The 12,658-nt window shown below is 41.1% G+C and overlaps 1 protein-coding gene across 2 annotated transcripts; it reads right to left on the bottom strand.

The window, feature by feature from the left end:
• Positions 1 to 3,789: 3,789 nt before the first annotated feature.
• Positions 3,790 to 12,289, bottom strand: LOC121863798 (IST1 homolog). Of its 2 annotated transcripts, XM_042362620.1 has the most exons (8): positions 11,946 to 12,289; positions 10,123 to 10,247; positions 9,813 to 9,945; positions 9,410 to 9,553; positions 8,778 to 8,951; positions 8,354 to 8,464; positions 6,498 to 6,665; positions 3,790 to 3,952 (listed from the first exon to the last, which is right to left on the bottom strand). In XM_042362620.1, exons 1-8 carry the CDS (start codon positions 12,087 to 12,089, stop codon positions 3,797 to 3,799), a joined length of 1,155 nt encoding a protein of 384 aa, XP_042218554.1. In that variant the 5' UTR covers positions 12,090 to 12,289; the 3' UTR covers positions 3,790 to 3,796. The 2 variants fall into 2 exon arrangements, with proteins under 2 accessions (XP_042218554.1, XP_042218555.1); XM_042362621.1 differs by lacking the exon at positions 6,498 to 6,665.
• Between the last annotated feature and the right edge of the window lie 369 nt (positions 12,290 to 12,658).

Below are 12,658 nucleotides of genomic sequence, written 5' to 3'. Positions count from 1 at the left end.
TACCTACCCCTTCGCCGGCAAGTGTTGCCAGCAATGGGGGGTTGACGTAAACGCCCCAGAAGAGGCGTCCCCCCTCTCATCGATACAGACATTTCTGATATGAATAGTCATACTGCCTCCCACACCCAGCAAGAGTCAGACCTCAGTGATAGTGACAGTAACAGTAATGTTTCTATGGGAAACACTTGCCGGAGTGGAAACACCAATGCCAAAGGCAGCGAGCTTCCCCTCGCCACCCACCCCTCTGCCAACCAACCAAGTAAGCTGAATCTGCACTTCCCCAAGGACTCACTGAAAACCGTCCAGGAACGGTTTAATTGGACAACAAAGTATTGCAGACAATTCTGAAAAGGTAAGAACCGTAACTTTATCAAGTGTCAGACTCCTGAGGCATATGAAACACTTAGTACTGTTGGATTTGACGGGGTTGTCCTCGTGCCTCCACCTGCTGACGCAGTGGAATGTTGCCACATCCTAGTTAAACAATTACCCCTATACACTGAAGTCGAAGATGCTCCTAACTTTAATCCACGTATACTCAGTATACGTCGACACTACCGAGGGAAGACCCCACAAGCAGCTGTCATAGTTAAATGGAAGGGGAGGGAGTGCCCAACCACTGTTGAGGCCCACCCAGTCCTCCCTCCACTGTATGCAGAACCAGTTGGTTGAAAATGTTCAAAGGAGGGCCACCAGACTGGTGCCTGCACTTCGGCACCTCAACTACCCTGAGAGATTGGAGCGCCTGAACTTGTCTAGCTTATACTACAGACGGGCAAGGGGCGACCTAATTGAGATGTATAAGCATCTCAAGGGGCACTACTCAGCCGAGTGTCCTTACAGTCTCTCCTCGACTTACGACATATTCGACTTACGACAACCCGGACATACGACGGCCATGGTTGTATGAAATATTTTTCACATTACGTATTTTCGAGTCCCGACGTTAGTGATCTCGCTGTGTACTGATAAAATTTTCGTTTTAATTCGCTTTAAAATGGCTGGAAAGAGTAAAAGTGAGAGTTCTCGTGGTGCTGAGAAGAAAAAGAGACACTCATTTTAGAATTTCTATGTATTATTTTCGCCTTTTCGACTTACGACCTGGTCGTCGGGACGGAACCCCATCGTAAGTCGAGGAGAGACTGTACTTGGAGCTGGCGGACGCTTTCCCCACAAGGGATCACAGCTCAAGATTGAAGAAGCCGCAGGTCCAGAAAACTGTGAGGGCAAACTTTTTTGGAGTGAGTTGTGAACTCTTGGAATAATCTACCAGAAAGTGTTGCGTCGGCACTGAGTGTGAGCTCTTTCAAGACCAAACTTGACCAACGCTGGAGCAGGTTCAGGCACATTCAGGAGCCGGTGTATGCCCAGTACTTGCTAACAATGAGTAACAGAGATGTGACCGATCGCCCAAGCGGCTAACGAGCCGATCAGTGGTGAAGAGGAGAAAAGTAAAAGTAAAAGTATATCACCCCAGGCCTGCTTTCTGTGTCATCTGCTCCCATTGGGGTCACACCTTCACCGCTTGCTGCCGACGTGATCGTCCCAGATGTCGTTTCTGTTCACCTAACCATCACTCCTCTGACTGTGCCCAGAAAATCAAAGACCACCTCAATGGGGGTGGTGTGAGCTATGGTGTTGACCCCATGTGTTGTAATTGTGGTGGCTGGTGTAATGCTGACTCACGGCAATGGCCCAAATGTCCGCCTGTCCCAGGAAAAAAGCCTCCCCGAAGGCTGCGTCAACCTCAACCTACCCCAGCCTACTGGGCCGCATCACTCTGCGTTCCCTCCTCTGGCAACGCCTTCTTCAACAATACCTGCCCCTGCCTGGCCTCACCTGGCTACAACACAGCAGTCTCGGCCGTCTCCTAACTCAACTACTACTGGGCCTCCTCCCGTCTCTACTCTGACGCTGTCAAGCCTTGTGCTCAAACCGGTGCTCCCCCACAACCCCCCTCCGATGACACGACACAGATCATATCCCTCTTCCACGAATTTACCAACCGTATTGAAAGATTCTTTGATACATTCTGTTCCGCCATCTCCAACCTACACCGACTACCCCTGCCTCCAGCTGCTACCCAGTCACCCCCCTCTTCTGGTTTGACACAAGCTGGTAGCCCCCCCTGTGTGCCCCTCTTGCTCACGGCCTACTCCACCGCCGCCTGGCATCACTGCTGGCGTGGCACCTACCAAGCCTGCCCCCATCCACCCACAGCAAGCCGCGCCTGCTCATGGACCCGAGGACCCCATCCCCGGCTCCCCGTCCCCCACCGGCAAGCCGGCACCTGGGGCCCATCCACTCAAGTTCTCCACATCAATTGACCACCATGAGGACAGGCTAGTGAACTACGTATCTACGCCAAGAAGGGCGTCCCCCTTGAAGCCGACACTACCGTCGTACACGCCATCACAATATTGTCGATGCCTATGGCCTGGCACTCGATATTATTAGGGATCTGCCACTCTTTGCCATAAACAGATAAATTGTACCAGGAATTTCCCCACACACTCATCATTCTGTCACTTTATGTAACTTGCTGACAAAACCCTTGACCCTTCAGGCTTTTACGCCCTTAATGCACGAGTCATAAAGGCAAGCATGAACTCAGCATGCTTCCCAGATGAGCGCTGTAAACTCTTCACCGTGCACAGGATGTAAGGGGATGTCCAATTAACTAGCCCCCTCGGGGGTAATCTAAAAAAAAATCTGACGCCCCTGGACACCATGACAGGCAGCGCACAGAGCGGTGGCGGCAATGTCACCACTGCGTCGCTGTCCCGTCACACACAGTGGTAAAGCGGAGTAGAGGTGCTGGGGTGGTTGGGTAGTTTATAAAGGCGTCACCACTACATCACACTCTTCTCACTATGCATGCGCAGACACGAAAACAACCGACCAGAGATTCCAGATATTTTATCAAAGTTCTAAGTCCAGCAATTTGAAATTTCACAAGTGACACTGTGCTGATAACTGGGTCTTACTGTAGTTCTCTGCACTGACTGGAGGTAGTCGACTCACTCTCATCACATGATATTGTCCTTTAGTTGTGACAGTTATTTGGTTTATGATGAGAACAAACGAAGATTCAAATAATAAAAAAGTGATCACAAGTAAATGGGAGACGAAACAAGTCGTACTTCTGTGAGTGATTAGTAACATATTTAGGCAACACTTAAAGAACTACTGGTGCAGATAATGATAAATACAGTACAGCGTATCGAACAATAGATGAGATCATAAGAGGACGACAATTGCCTTTTGTTATATTTTATTAAACTATATACTAGGAGTGGGTAAAATAATCAAAACTTTATTGAAAATTACCAATGATTTACTAAGATTCATGCACACTTATATTATTATACAAAATCAGATAAAGAAAATGACTATTGTGCACTGATGGATGTGTAAACACAAAACGAAAGGAATATACAGGTACTGTATACAACCCTCTCAGTGCTGTTTCATACTTCGAGAACTACACATTTACTACAAAAGGAGACTTAATGATTCGATTACTACTGAATAGAGCTGGCATAAATTTTTATTATCTAACTTTTTTATGTTGTTTGAGGCTCCAACATAATTATGATACTAATTTTAGTTAGTCTACCCCTGTATACTGGCCATGTATTGTATAATCCATGAATAACTTATGATCTAAGTATAGTCTCTCTCTCTCTCTCTCTCTCTCTCTCTATATATATATATATATATATATATATATATATATATATATATATATATATATATATATATATATATATATATATATATAATTCACTTAATTCTATTTTCTCTTCAGGTTTTCAAATCTCTTAGCTAGGTCGTCAAAGTCCACAACATCCTCGTTAGATTGTGAGGTATTCGAAGATTCATTCCAGGGAACAGCAGGAAGCTCTGGAAGATCACACTCTTCCCCGCCACCACACACCTCTGATTCCTCCTGCAAGAATAGGATTAAATATATTTTTGTAAAGATTACAAAAAAAGTGAAGTTCATGAGCTCTGTCAATAAAGTGTTCATGGAAAGGAAAGCAAATCAAAACCAATAAATGGAGATACGTTCATTTAACTCAAGTATTCATTTTTGTCCCTTAAAATGTGAATGATGTAATGTATCTAAATACTGTCAGGACTCAATGCAATTTCGACATGATTTCGATAGCCAACTTTATCCTTGCTTGAGTGAGTTCATTAGATGCGTTCTCATATACTGTACTGAATTAGACAAATCATTGAAAATTCAAGCCAAACGATAGATTGGTTTCCATGACCTATTACACTACTTAAACAATGCATTCCCTTGCGACATCAAATAACGTATTGCAATCGTCTAAAGAACACTACTATACAAAATTGTATCAATAAAGGGTGTTGTGTAGTTAGTGCCAGATATCAAGAACTGGAACATCTCAGATGTTGATATCCAAATAATCAACATTATCAGCAGATTATCTGGTTATCTTGATTCTACCTTGTTATCTATGTCTCAGTATCGTTATCTTTAGTCAGCATGTACAAGCTCTTATAATGTCCTAGAATTTAAAACTATACAATTCAACAGCACTTTGTGACTTACCAATGATATATTGTTATATAATTAATAATACAAATAGTAGTACTGTACATATTATCGACCAGACGCGATTTGTGAGATGTGGCTGCTTATCTAGCATCTTAGTCTGGCTACTATTGTGAGGTTCCTTAGGGCCATTCCAACAATTTCAATACAATGTAAACAAACAGTGTAGTACCACATCTCACAAAACAAACAAAAACGCTTCAGCCACAATACACGCGATTGTACCTTTACTGGGTCATGGTAAACTGGCGTACTCTGGCTGGTTTTCCCGTTGCGTTGAGTATTATTCATAAAACTGCATGGCAAGCACGCTGACTAGGCAGATAGCTATATAAATAGCATTTTGCATCTAAAAGACACATTAATACAATAGAATAGATTCTTACCTTTCATGCACTGAGGGTGATGAGAGTGCCATCAGAGGCATGGGTATAATGGATTCTGTGCTGAGTACCTGAAATATTCATTAAAATATCTGTCCTTAGTACTTACCGGTGGGTGTAGTGTAACTAGTCTGTGAAAAGTTTATATCATAGAAGGGGAGATTAAATAGAAGTTTTTATGCACCACAAAGGTCACTTGGTCACTCCACTAGAGGTCACAGGTTCATGTTAAAGAAGCTATCACTACAGAAAATTAAAAGAACCGATTTTCTTGGAGTAAGAGTGGTGAACTCTTAGAATATCCTGTTAATGTCGTGACAGCACCAAGTGTGAGCTTGTAGTGGATTCCTCCCCTACAAGCACCGAACCTTCTCGAATTCCCCAGCCTACGCCTCCAGCGCCGCCCACGGAGCAGGGGTCAACTATCTACCCACGCCTACCCCCGCCTTATAAGACCTGACACCGCTGTGACCACCCTCTTTTCTACCAAGTGCCACCTTCAAGCAACACCATCTCATCCGCGCTAACCTGGCGGCTGCCGCGCCCGCCAGCGACCTTGGCGTCCCTCAAGCGTGTCCCTCCTCTGGGCACCCTCACCACCCAACTCTCTCTACTCAACGCTTATTACCATGCTACCTACCCAGCAACAAGCTGCATTGTACATCCAATACAATATGTATACAGTGAGCACATTGTGAGTTTCCTTTCTCCATCCCATCCTGAGTGTGAACCAATATCTCATACCTCCACAAGCTCCTGTACGTCTAGACTTGACCAGCACTGGCACATGTTCAAGTACTCTTATATACAGTACATTCAAGGGCCTTTACATACCCAGTCATAACTAACATCGCGTAACAGTTCCTCTAATTATCAACAATGTGAACAAAAACAAAGAAAAAGGATAATTACTGCCTAGTTGCTCTTGCCAGCGTTGTGGGTAAAGGAAAGTGGATGAATAAACCGAGGTAAAGAGCCAAAGGAAAGGAAGAATTATACTGAATTAGAAGTACTGTGTTAGAAGAGACTTGAGAAATGGTAGTTATGGTGGAAACTGGAGTGAATTTGTGATAAACAGAGATGATGAGTATAAAATAGGCAGGAGTTCAATACGGAAGAAACAACTCACCTTTGGATAATGATGCATCCATCGACTGCAGGTCTAAAAATAGCCAGTTAACAACAATAATACAAACATTTTCACTATGGTAACTCACTTCTGTCTAAAATCTACAGAAAATCTGTTTTTGGGCCTGAACAGATCACGTGAACGTATGATAAAGATCAGCAGGAAGCTATTATTATTTTACGCATTTAAATACTTCAACATACAAGATCTGTAAGCATGGTTCACTAAATCTCGGTTTCTACATTAGCCAATAGCTTTTAAAAACTTAAAGTAATTTTCTTGCATTACGGAAGGTGGGAAGACAGTGACCCCTGTGATCCCTAACCATCAAATTAGCTGAGGTTAATTTGGTTTACATTCGTAGTTATATTTTCACCATGATGTCACAACTTACAGGGTCGGGGGTGACATCCGGTAGGAAGTTGTTAATATCATTGAAGTCCAACAGATGTGGAACGTTAGGAGCATTGTTGGGTCGGGTCATGGGCAGCATAGGATGGGAAGAGTATGCTGGTGGGGGGGAATTATTCTTAACATCCCACTGTCCACTCCCATTCACATGCTGCAGGATTGAAACTAGGTTCAGATTTCAGTATTAATAGAGATACAATAGTTCATATGTGGTGACAGCATCATAAATAGAATACCCCAACGGAGGACAGGATAAGACATTAATAAAATTTATTCACGTGTGAAGTGGTGGCGTAGTAATTCTCATTTCCTCCATTTTATGACGATATATCTCGACCATAAAGTGTTTCTAAAATGCACCAGCTCTAACTATGGTGGACTGGTGTTGCTACAAGGTGCTTAAAAATACTATAACAGTATCAATCAATACAAACTTACCTATTTTATTCATATTATCATAGATTTATCTAAAGCGATTATCTCATTAACCTACAGTGAATAGGATTTTCAATGTCGATCGACATTTTAAGGTCTAGCTCAAAGGTTAGTTTTAACCATGACTCCAAGAAAATTGCCTGGTAAAATATACACGTTTGTGGGCCTGAGTGAACTGCACTAGCTTAGCTAGGGGGGGCGGTCCGCCCCGGGCGGCACTTTTGGGGGGGCGGCACTTTTGGGTCTGCTCATCACCCATATCTGCAGCTACTGGAGACGTTAATCCATCCCTTTGTATCGGCGGCAAGTTAATCCTTGTCGTGTCTGACCTAACACCTGACCCACATCATCACGGCCACGTCATGAGCTACGTACACCCTTGCTATGCGCCCCCCCCCCACACACACAACCTGTAACCTGTTGAGGATTAAGGAAACAACTTCAAACAAGTACGCCAGTGAGCTCATGTGGTGTGGGTCAGGTGTTAGGTCAGACACGACGAGGATTAACTTGCCGCCGATACAAAGGGAAGAATTAACGTCTCCAGTAGCTGCAAAACCATGCAGTCTCGGGTCATATCAGTTCATGTACAGCCGACCAATCCACCAGTTACAAGCAATTCACTTCAGTTCTCCACAAGTCTCCATCGTGACAAGACGAGGGGAGGCTAGACGACTTTTAAGTTCTCTTGTGTTTTCGATCCAGTTATTTACTTCGTTGGAAGACATAATACTATAAGGTAAGAAATATCAAAGTATTGGTTAAAAAATATTGATGTGACTTTTGCTGCGGTACTGAGATTAAATATTAAGATTTTGTTTCACAGCATTGCGATTTTATACTAAGACACTATCCTCACTGGGGTACAGACAAAAGCCCCCCGACAAAAGCCACCCAGACAAAAGCCCCCCAGACGAAAGCCACCCAGACAAAAGCCCCCTACTTTGATCGGGGTGGCTTTTGTCTGACAACAGTAAGGCAAACTATTTAATATATATATATATATATATATATATATATATATATATATATATATATATATATATATATATATATATATATATATATATAAAAGAGTGAGTCACTGTGCAATATGTATTTTTTGTAGGGTCACGGGGGGGGGGGGCGGCAAACTCAAGGGCCGCCCCGGGCGGCACACACTCTAGCTACGCCACTGGACTGAACTGACACCTTTTAATGAGCGAATAACATATTACTTAATATGTTCTTAGGAAGCAGAGCCTAGATTACAACCAACACATAACAAATACAGTATACACAATACAACATTAAGTAAAAAAATATATATCAACAAGACCATGTAGTATATTGCTTGCACAATGAGAATAATTGAGCAAGAGGACAGTCAACGCAAGCAGTCATCACCAATACAATACCACTAACCTGTATATCGTTATACATTTTGTCCAGTTTAGGGTCAGCGTAAGGGTCAGGTCCACTATACTCAGGGGGGATGTTATATGCACCCTTATGTCCTCCCCCTGGCACACAACCCTGAAATTAAGGTATATTAGGTTGGGTTTTTTCAGGCTAGGCTTTGTTAAATTTAGTTGTCATTTGTCATGCAAGTTATTAAAAGTATTTTTTTTAAGGAATAGTTACACTTGGTTACTTTTTTCTACCACTTATCCATTTGTCTGTTCTTTGTTACGACCTCCATTGTCCAGTTTTAGTACAGGTGGAAACTGGAGTACCCGGAAAAAAACCCAGCTATATTTCTTTAGGTTTATCAATTTGGTTAAGCTTTGTTAGGTTCTCTTAATTTTAATTAGGTTAGAGAGGCAAAGGTACAGTAGGATACTCTTACCGGGGGAGGTGTGTAGGGTTGACGTGAGGGGTCAGTTGAAGGTGGTAGACCTAGTTTAACCTGGAGGTGGGTGTGCTTGGTGACCCCTCCCTCAGCACCCTCTACTCCTAGGTCATCCATCTGGCCAAGGTCAAAGAGAGAGTGGCCTTGTCTTCCCTCACTGACACCCATCACCTGCATGATAGAAACCCTCTTTACAAATGTTTAATTTACATAAAATAAGTCGCAGTGCCACTCTTACAGTCCGGGCACTACTACATGAACGGGCAGACAAACATCTCACGCCTTGTGATATTGTGAAATTAACAGAGAGACAGGGAGAGTCGGAGCATGCCCAGTACTTGCCAACAGTGCGTAACAGAGACGTGACCGATCGCCCAAGCGGCTAACGAGCCGATCAGTGGTGAAGAAGATAAAAAAAAAGAGAGATTGTTAAAACTATATACCACAGACAGAACAAAGAGACAGGGAGAGAGATTGTTTAAACTATATATCACAGACAGAACAAAGAGACAGGGAGAGAGATTGTTTAAACTATATATCACAGACAGAACAAAGAGACAGGGAGAGAGATTGTTTAAACTATATATCACAGATAAGAGCAGACACAATCAAATATCCGTGTTATATACCTGGGGGTCAGGTTGGTACTCCACATCATAGGTTTTGGCAATCTCTATGAGGTATTTCTCCACCAGCACCTTTGAAGGCGCGTGGATACTAAGTTTATTTATCAGTCGTTTGCTAATTTTCTCTATCTGTTGTTCACGACACGCCTGAAAAAAAGACACCAGAAAAACAAGAAACTAAGATCTGTTTTTAACTGTGCAAAGTCTCATCCATTCTCATTTTTCAAGCAAAAAATAGACAAACTAACACTTGTGCCTATGGTCAGAAGGACGATTAGCTGTGTGAGAGAGCACATGCAAATGACTAATATTTCTAAGGACAGCTAGTTTTTAAGATAGGCCTTTTTCAGCCACTAAAACTAGCTGACCAAGTGAATTTCACATGGATAAACTAGCAGGTACTCACCTGAACAAAGGGTTTGCCATACTTAAGTGTGAGGTGATGATCTATCTCTCTAAGTTCTGGTACATCTGTTTGCAGCCTGGGGCACACCCACAACAAGGAGGAGATAGCTTCTGCCAGTCCCTCGTCTAACCCCCTGACAAATAAAACTTTTTTCAGGTATCATATAATAATTGCGTACTTTTAAATTTTCATAAAGTACAAGATCAATGACCAGCCTGCATGTGTGTGTGTGTGTGTGTGTGTGTGTGTGTGTGTGTGTGTGTGTGTGTGTCTGTTTATTATAACAATAGAATTAATGTACATAGCTGACCTCAGCTGTTGTACAAGGCCAAAGCGAGACAATAGAAGGTCACAGTACATCTCCGTCAACTCGAGAGCCTCCACAAGGTAGTCTTCTCGGATGATCTGTTCAACACGAATCTTCGCGCGAGTTGTCTGGAAAGAGATTCCGACTGTACAGTCAGATGGTCATAACTAAAATGTTATACAACGTTCACAACCCATTTGCCTGGATTAGTCCTCACCGGAATGAACATAAAAGAGAATGGTGGACCGGGTCCGACTAATTACCCAAATGTAGCCAAATATAGCCGGAATGAAGTCAAATAATGGTCCTAGATGAATAAATCGGACTGCCAATCACTTCTCGACTAGTATTTGGTGTCACAAAGTCACAAAAAATTGGTAAACTTAATTTAATCTGAGTTAATAGATCGAGTGAATGTACCTAACCTAACCTCGACTAGTATTTGGTGTCACGAAGTCACAAAAAATTGGTAAACTTAATTTAATCTGAGTTAATAGATCACGTGCATGTACCTAACCTAACCTAACCTAATCTAATCTAACCTAACCTAACACAACACAACTCAGATTAAATTAAGTTTACCAATTTTTTTTACTTTATGACACCAAATAATAATCGAGAAGTGATTCACAACCCGAATTACGCTTGTACGACCATCATTTGACTTCATTGCGGCTACATTTGGGTAATTCCTCGCTCCCTCGGTACATGCACGCGATCTATTAACTCAGATTAAAGTAAGTTTTCCAATTTTTTGTGACTTTCTGACACCAAATACTAGTCAAGAAGTGATTAGCAGTCCGATATATTCATGTAGGACCATTATTTGACTTCATTGCGGCTATATTTGGCTACATTTGGGTAATTAGTCGGACCGGGGTGGACCTAAAAACTGACCAACTGATGGTCAACAACATGAAGATGAGGCTGAAGTTATGAAAAGGTAAAACATAAAAAAAAATGCGTGTCAAAATAATGGTAAAAGAGAAGTTAAACTTGTTCATAATTAAAAACAAACGTGGTATACTGATAAAGGTGATATTCATGATCATGAATGACCAAGAATAAAAATTTTTTTTAATCGCACGAGTAGCAGGAGTGGGTTAAAACTACATCACAATACATACTGTATGTTAAAACCACAGAGATGATAATAGTGGAGGAGGTGGCTAACACCAGAAGTTATTTATAGGTATGGTTGATTTTTCCGGAGACGTTGTTTGGATGACAGTAATAAAAATTATACAAGTTTCTCGTTTGTTTATATATATATATATATATATATGTATATATATATATATATATATATATATATATATATATATATATATATATATATATATATATATATATATATATATATATATATATATATATATATATATATATATATATATATATATATATATATATATATATATATATATATATATATATATATATATATATATATATATATATATATATATTATATATATTTTTTTTTTATTTTTTTTTTACCTACAAGCTCGATATACCCGTTAGTGGACAGCAGGGCATGAAAGAAGAGAGAAATTACGGGGTAGAAGCTAGATCTCCCTATAGTCGCAGAAGCCTTGATAAAAGGCAAGATTCAGCGAGGTTGTCTTTTGTAATTGTAAAATGGTTTTCCGAATGATGGAATTTTCTATGTGCACTGTATAACAGAATATTCAACTAGGGTAAGGATACTTCACCTTGCCAGTGGTGAGGGAGTTATTTATCTTCAACCTTTAAGGCACAGTCGACATTTTCTCACCTTGATAACATTTCAAGCCATTACCCTGGGACCAGAAGCCTGAACTCACCTTGCCTGTGATTAGGTAGTCAGCTATCTCCTTCCTAGTCTTCTGAGCCAATTCAGTCTTCTTCTTTTCGAGCAGCTTGAGCCTGTTGACCACCAGCCTCAGGTTGGTCTTCAGTTTGTTATAGTTTGGTCTTGAGGCGAACATGGCGACAGGAAAATTGCTCTGCGTGCTGTGGATCCCAAAGATTTACTTTCTATAATCGTGTGCTTTCTTATTGTTTTTCCTTACTTATTTTGTCACCACAAATGATGGACATTTTGTAGAATAAGGAAATAAGACTGGTTGTACACGAGGCACGTAGATAAGCCTCCACTTAGGCGAGTCACATTCTCAACTGATAGCAGTAGCATCGGGGTGCTAGGGGGACCACTAAGCTTGGACGATATCACCAGTAAATCTTTGATAAAGATGATTTACATGTTTACCGAGTCATAAAGCGGTCGACTTATTCCATCTACCGATACCCATTCTTATTTTGTATTTTTTTCTCGACTTTCCTCCATTTATATTTTTTAGTATGGTGAATAAATTAAGTTCAATTTTGTCTTCATTGTTTTCATTTTACTTCAACTCTCTTATTCTTTTAATCTTTTACTAAATATTTATTAAGATCAACATATTCAAGTATATATTCATACCCATACGTTAGCAGTGGTATTATGAAAAAGTTTAAATCATGTTTCCTTGTACTCCTATAGAAGAGTTTGATATTT

Source organism: Homarus americanus, unplaced genomic scaffold (assembly GCF_018991925.1).
Source record: "Homarus americanus isolate GMGI-L3 unplaced genomic scaffold, GMGI_Hamer_2.0 scaffold48354, whole genome shotgun sequence".
In the NCBI taxonomy this organism is placed as follows: domain Eukaryota; kingdom Metazoa; phylum Arthropoda; class Malacostraca; order Decapoda; family Nephropidae; genus Homarus; species Homarus americanus.
This window is presented reverse-complemented; position numbering and strand designations above follow the sequence as displayed.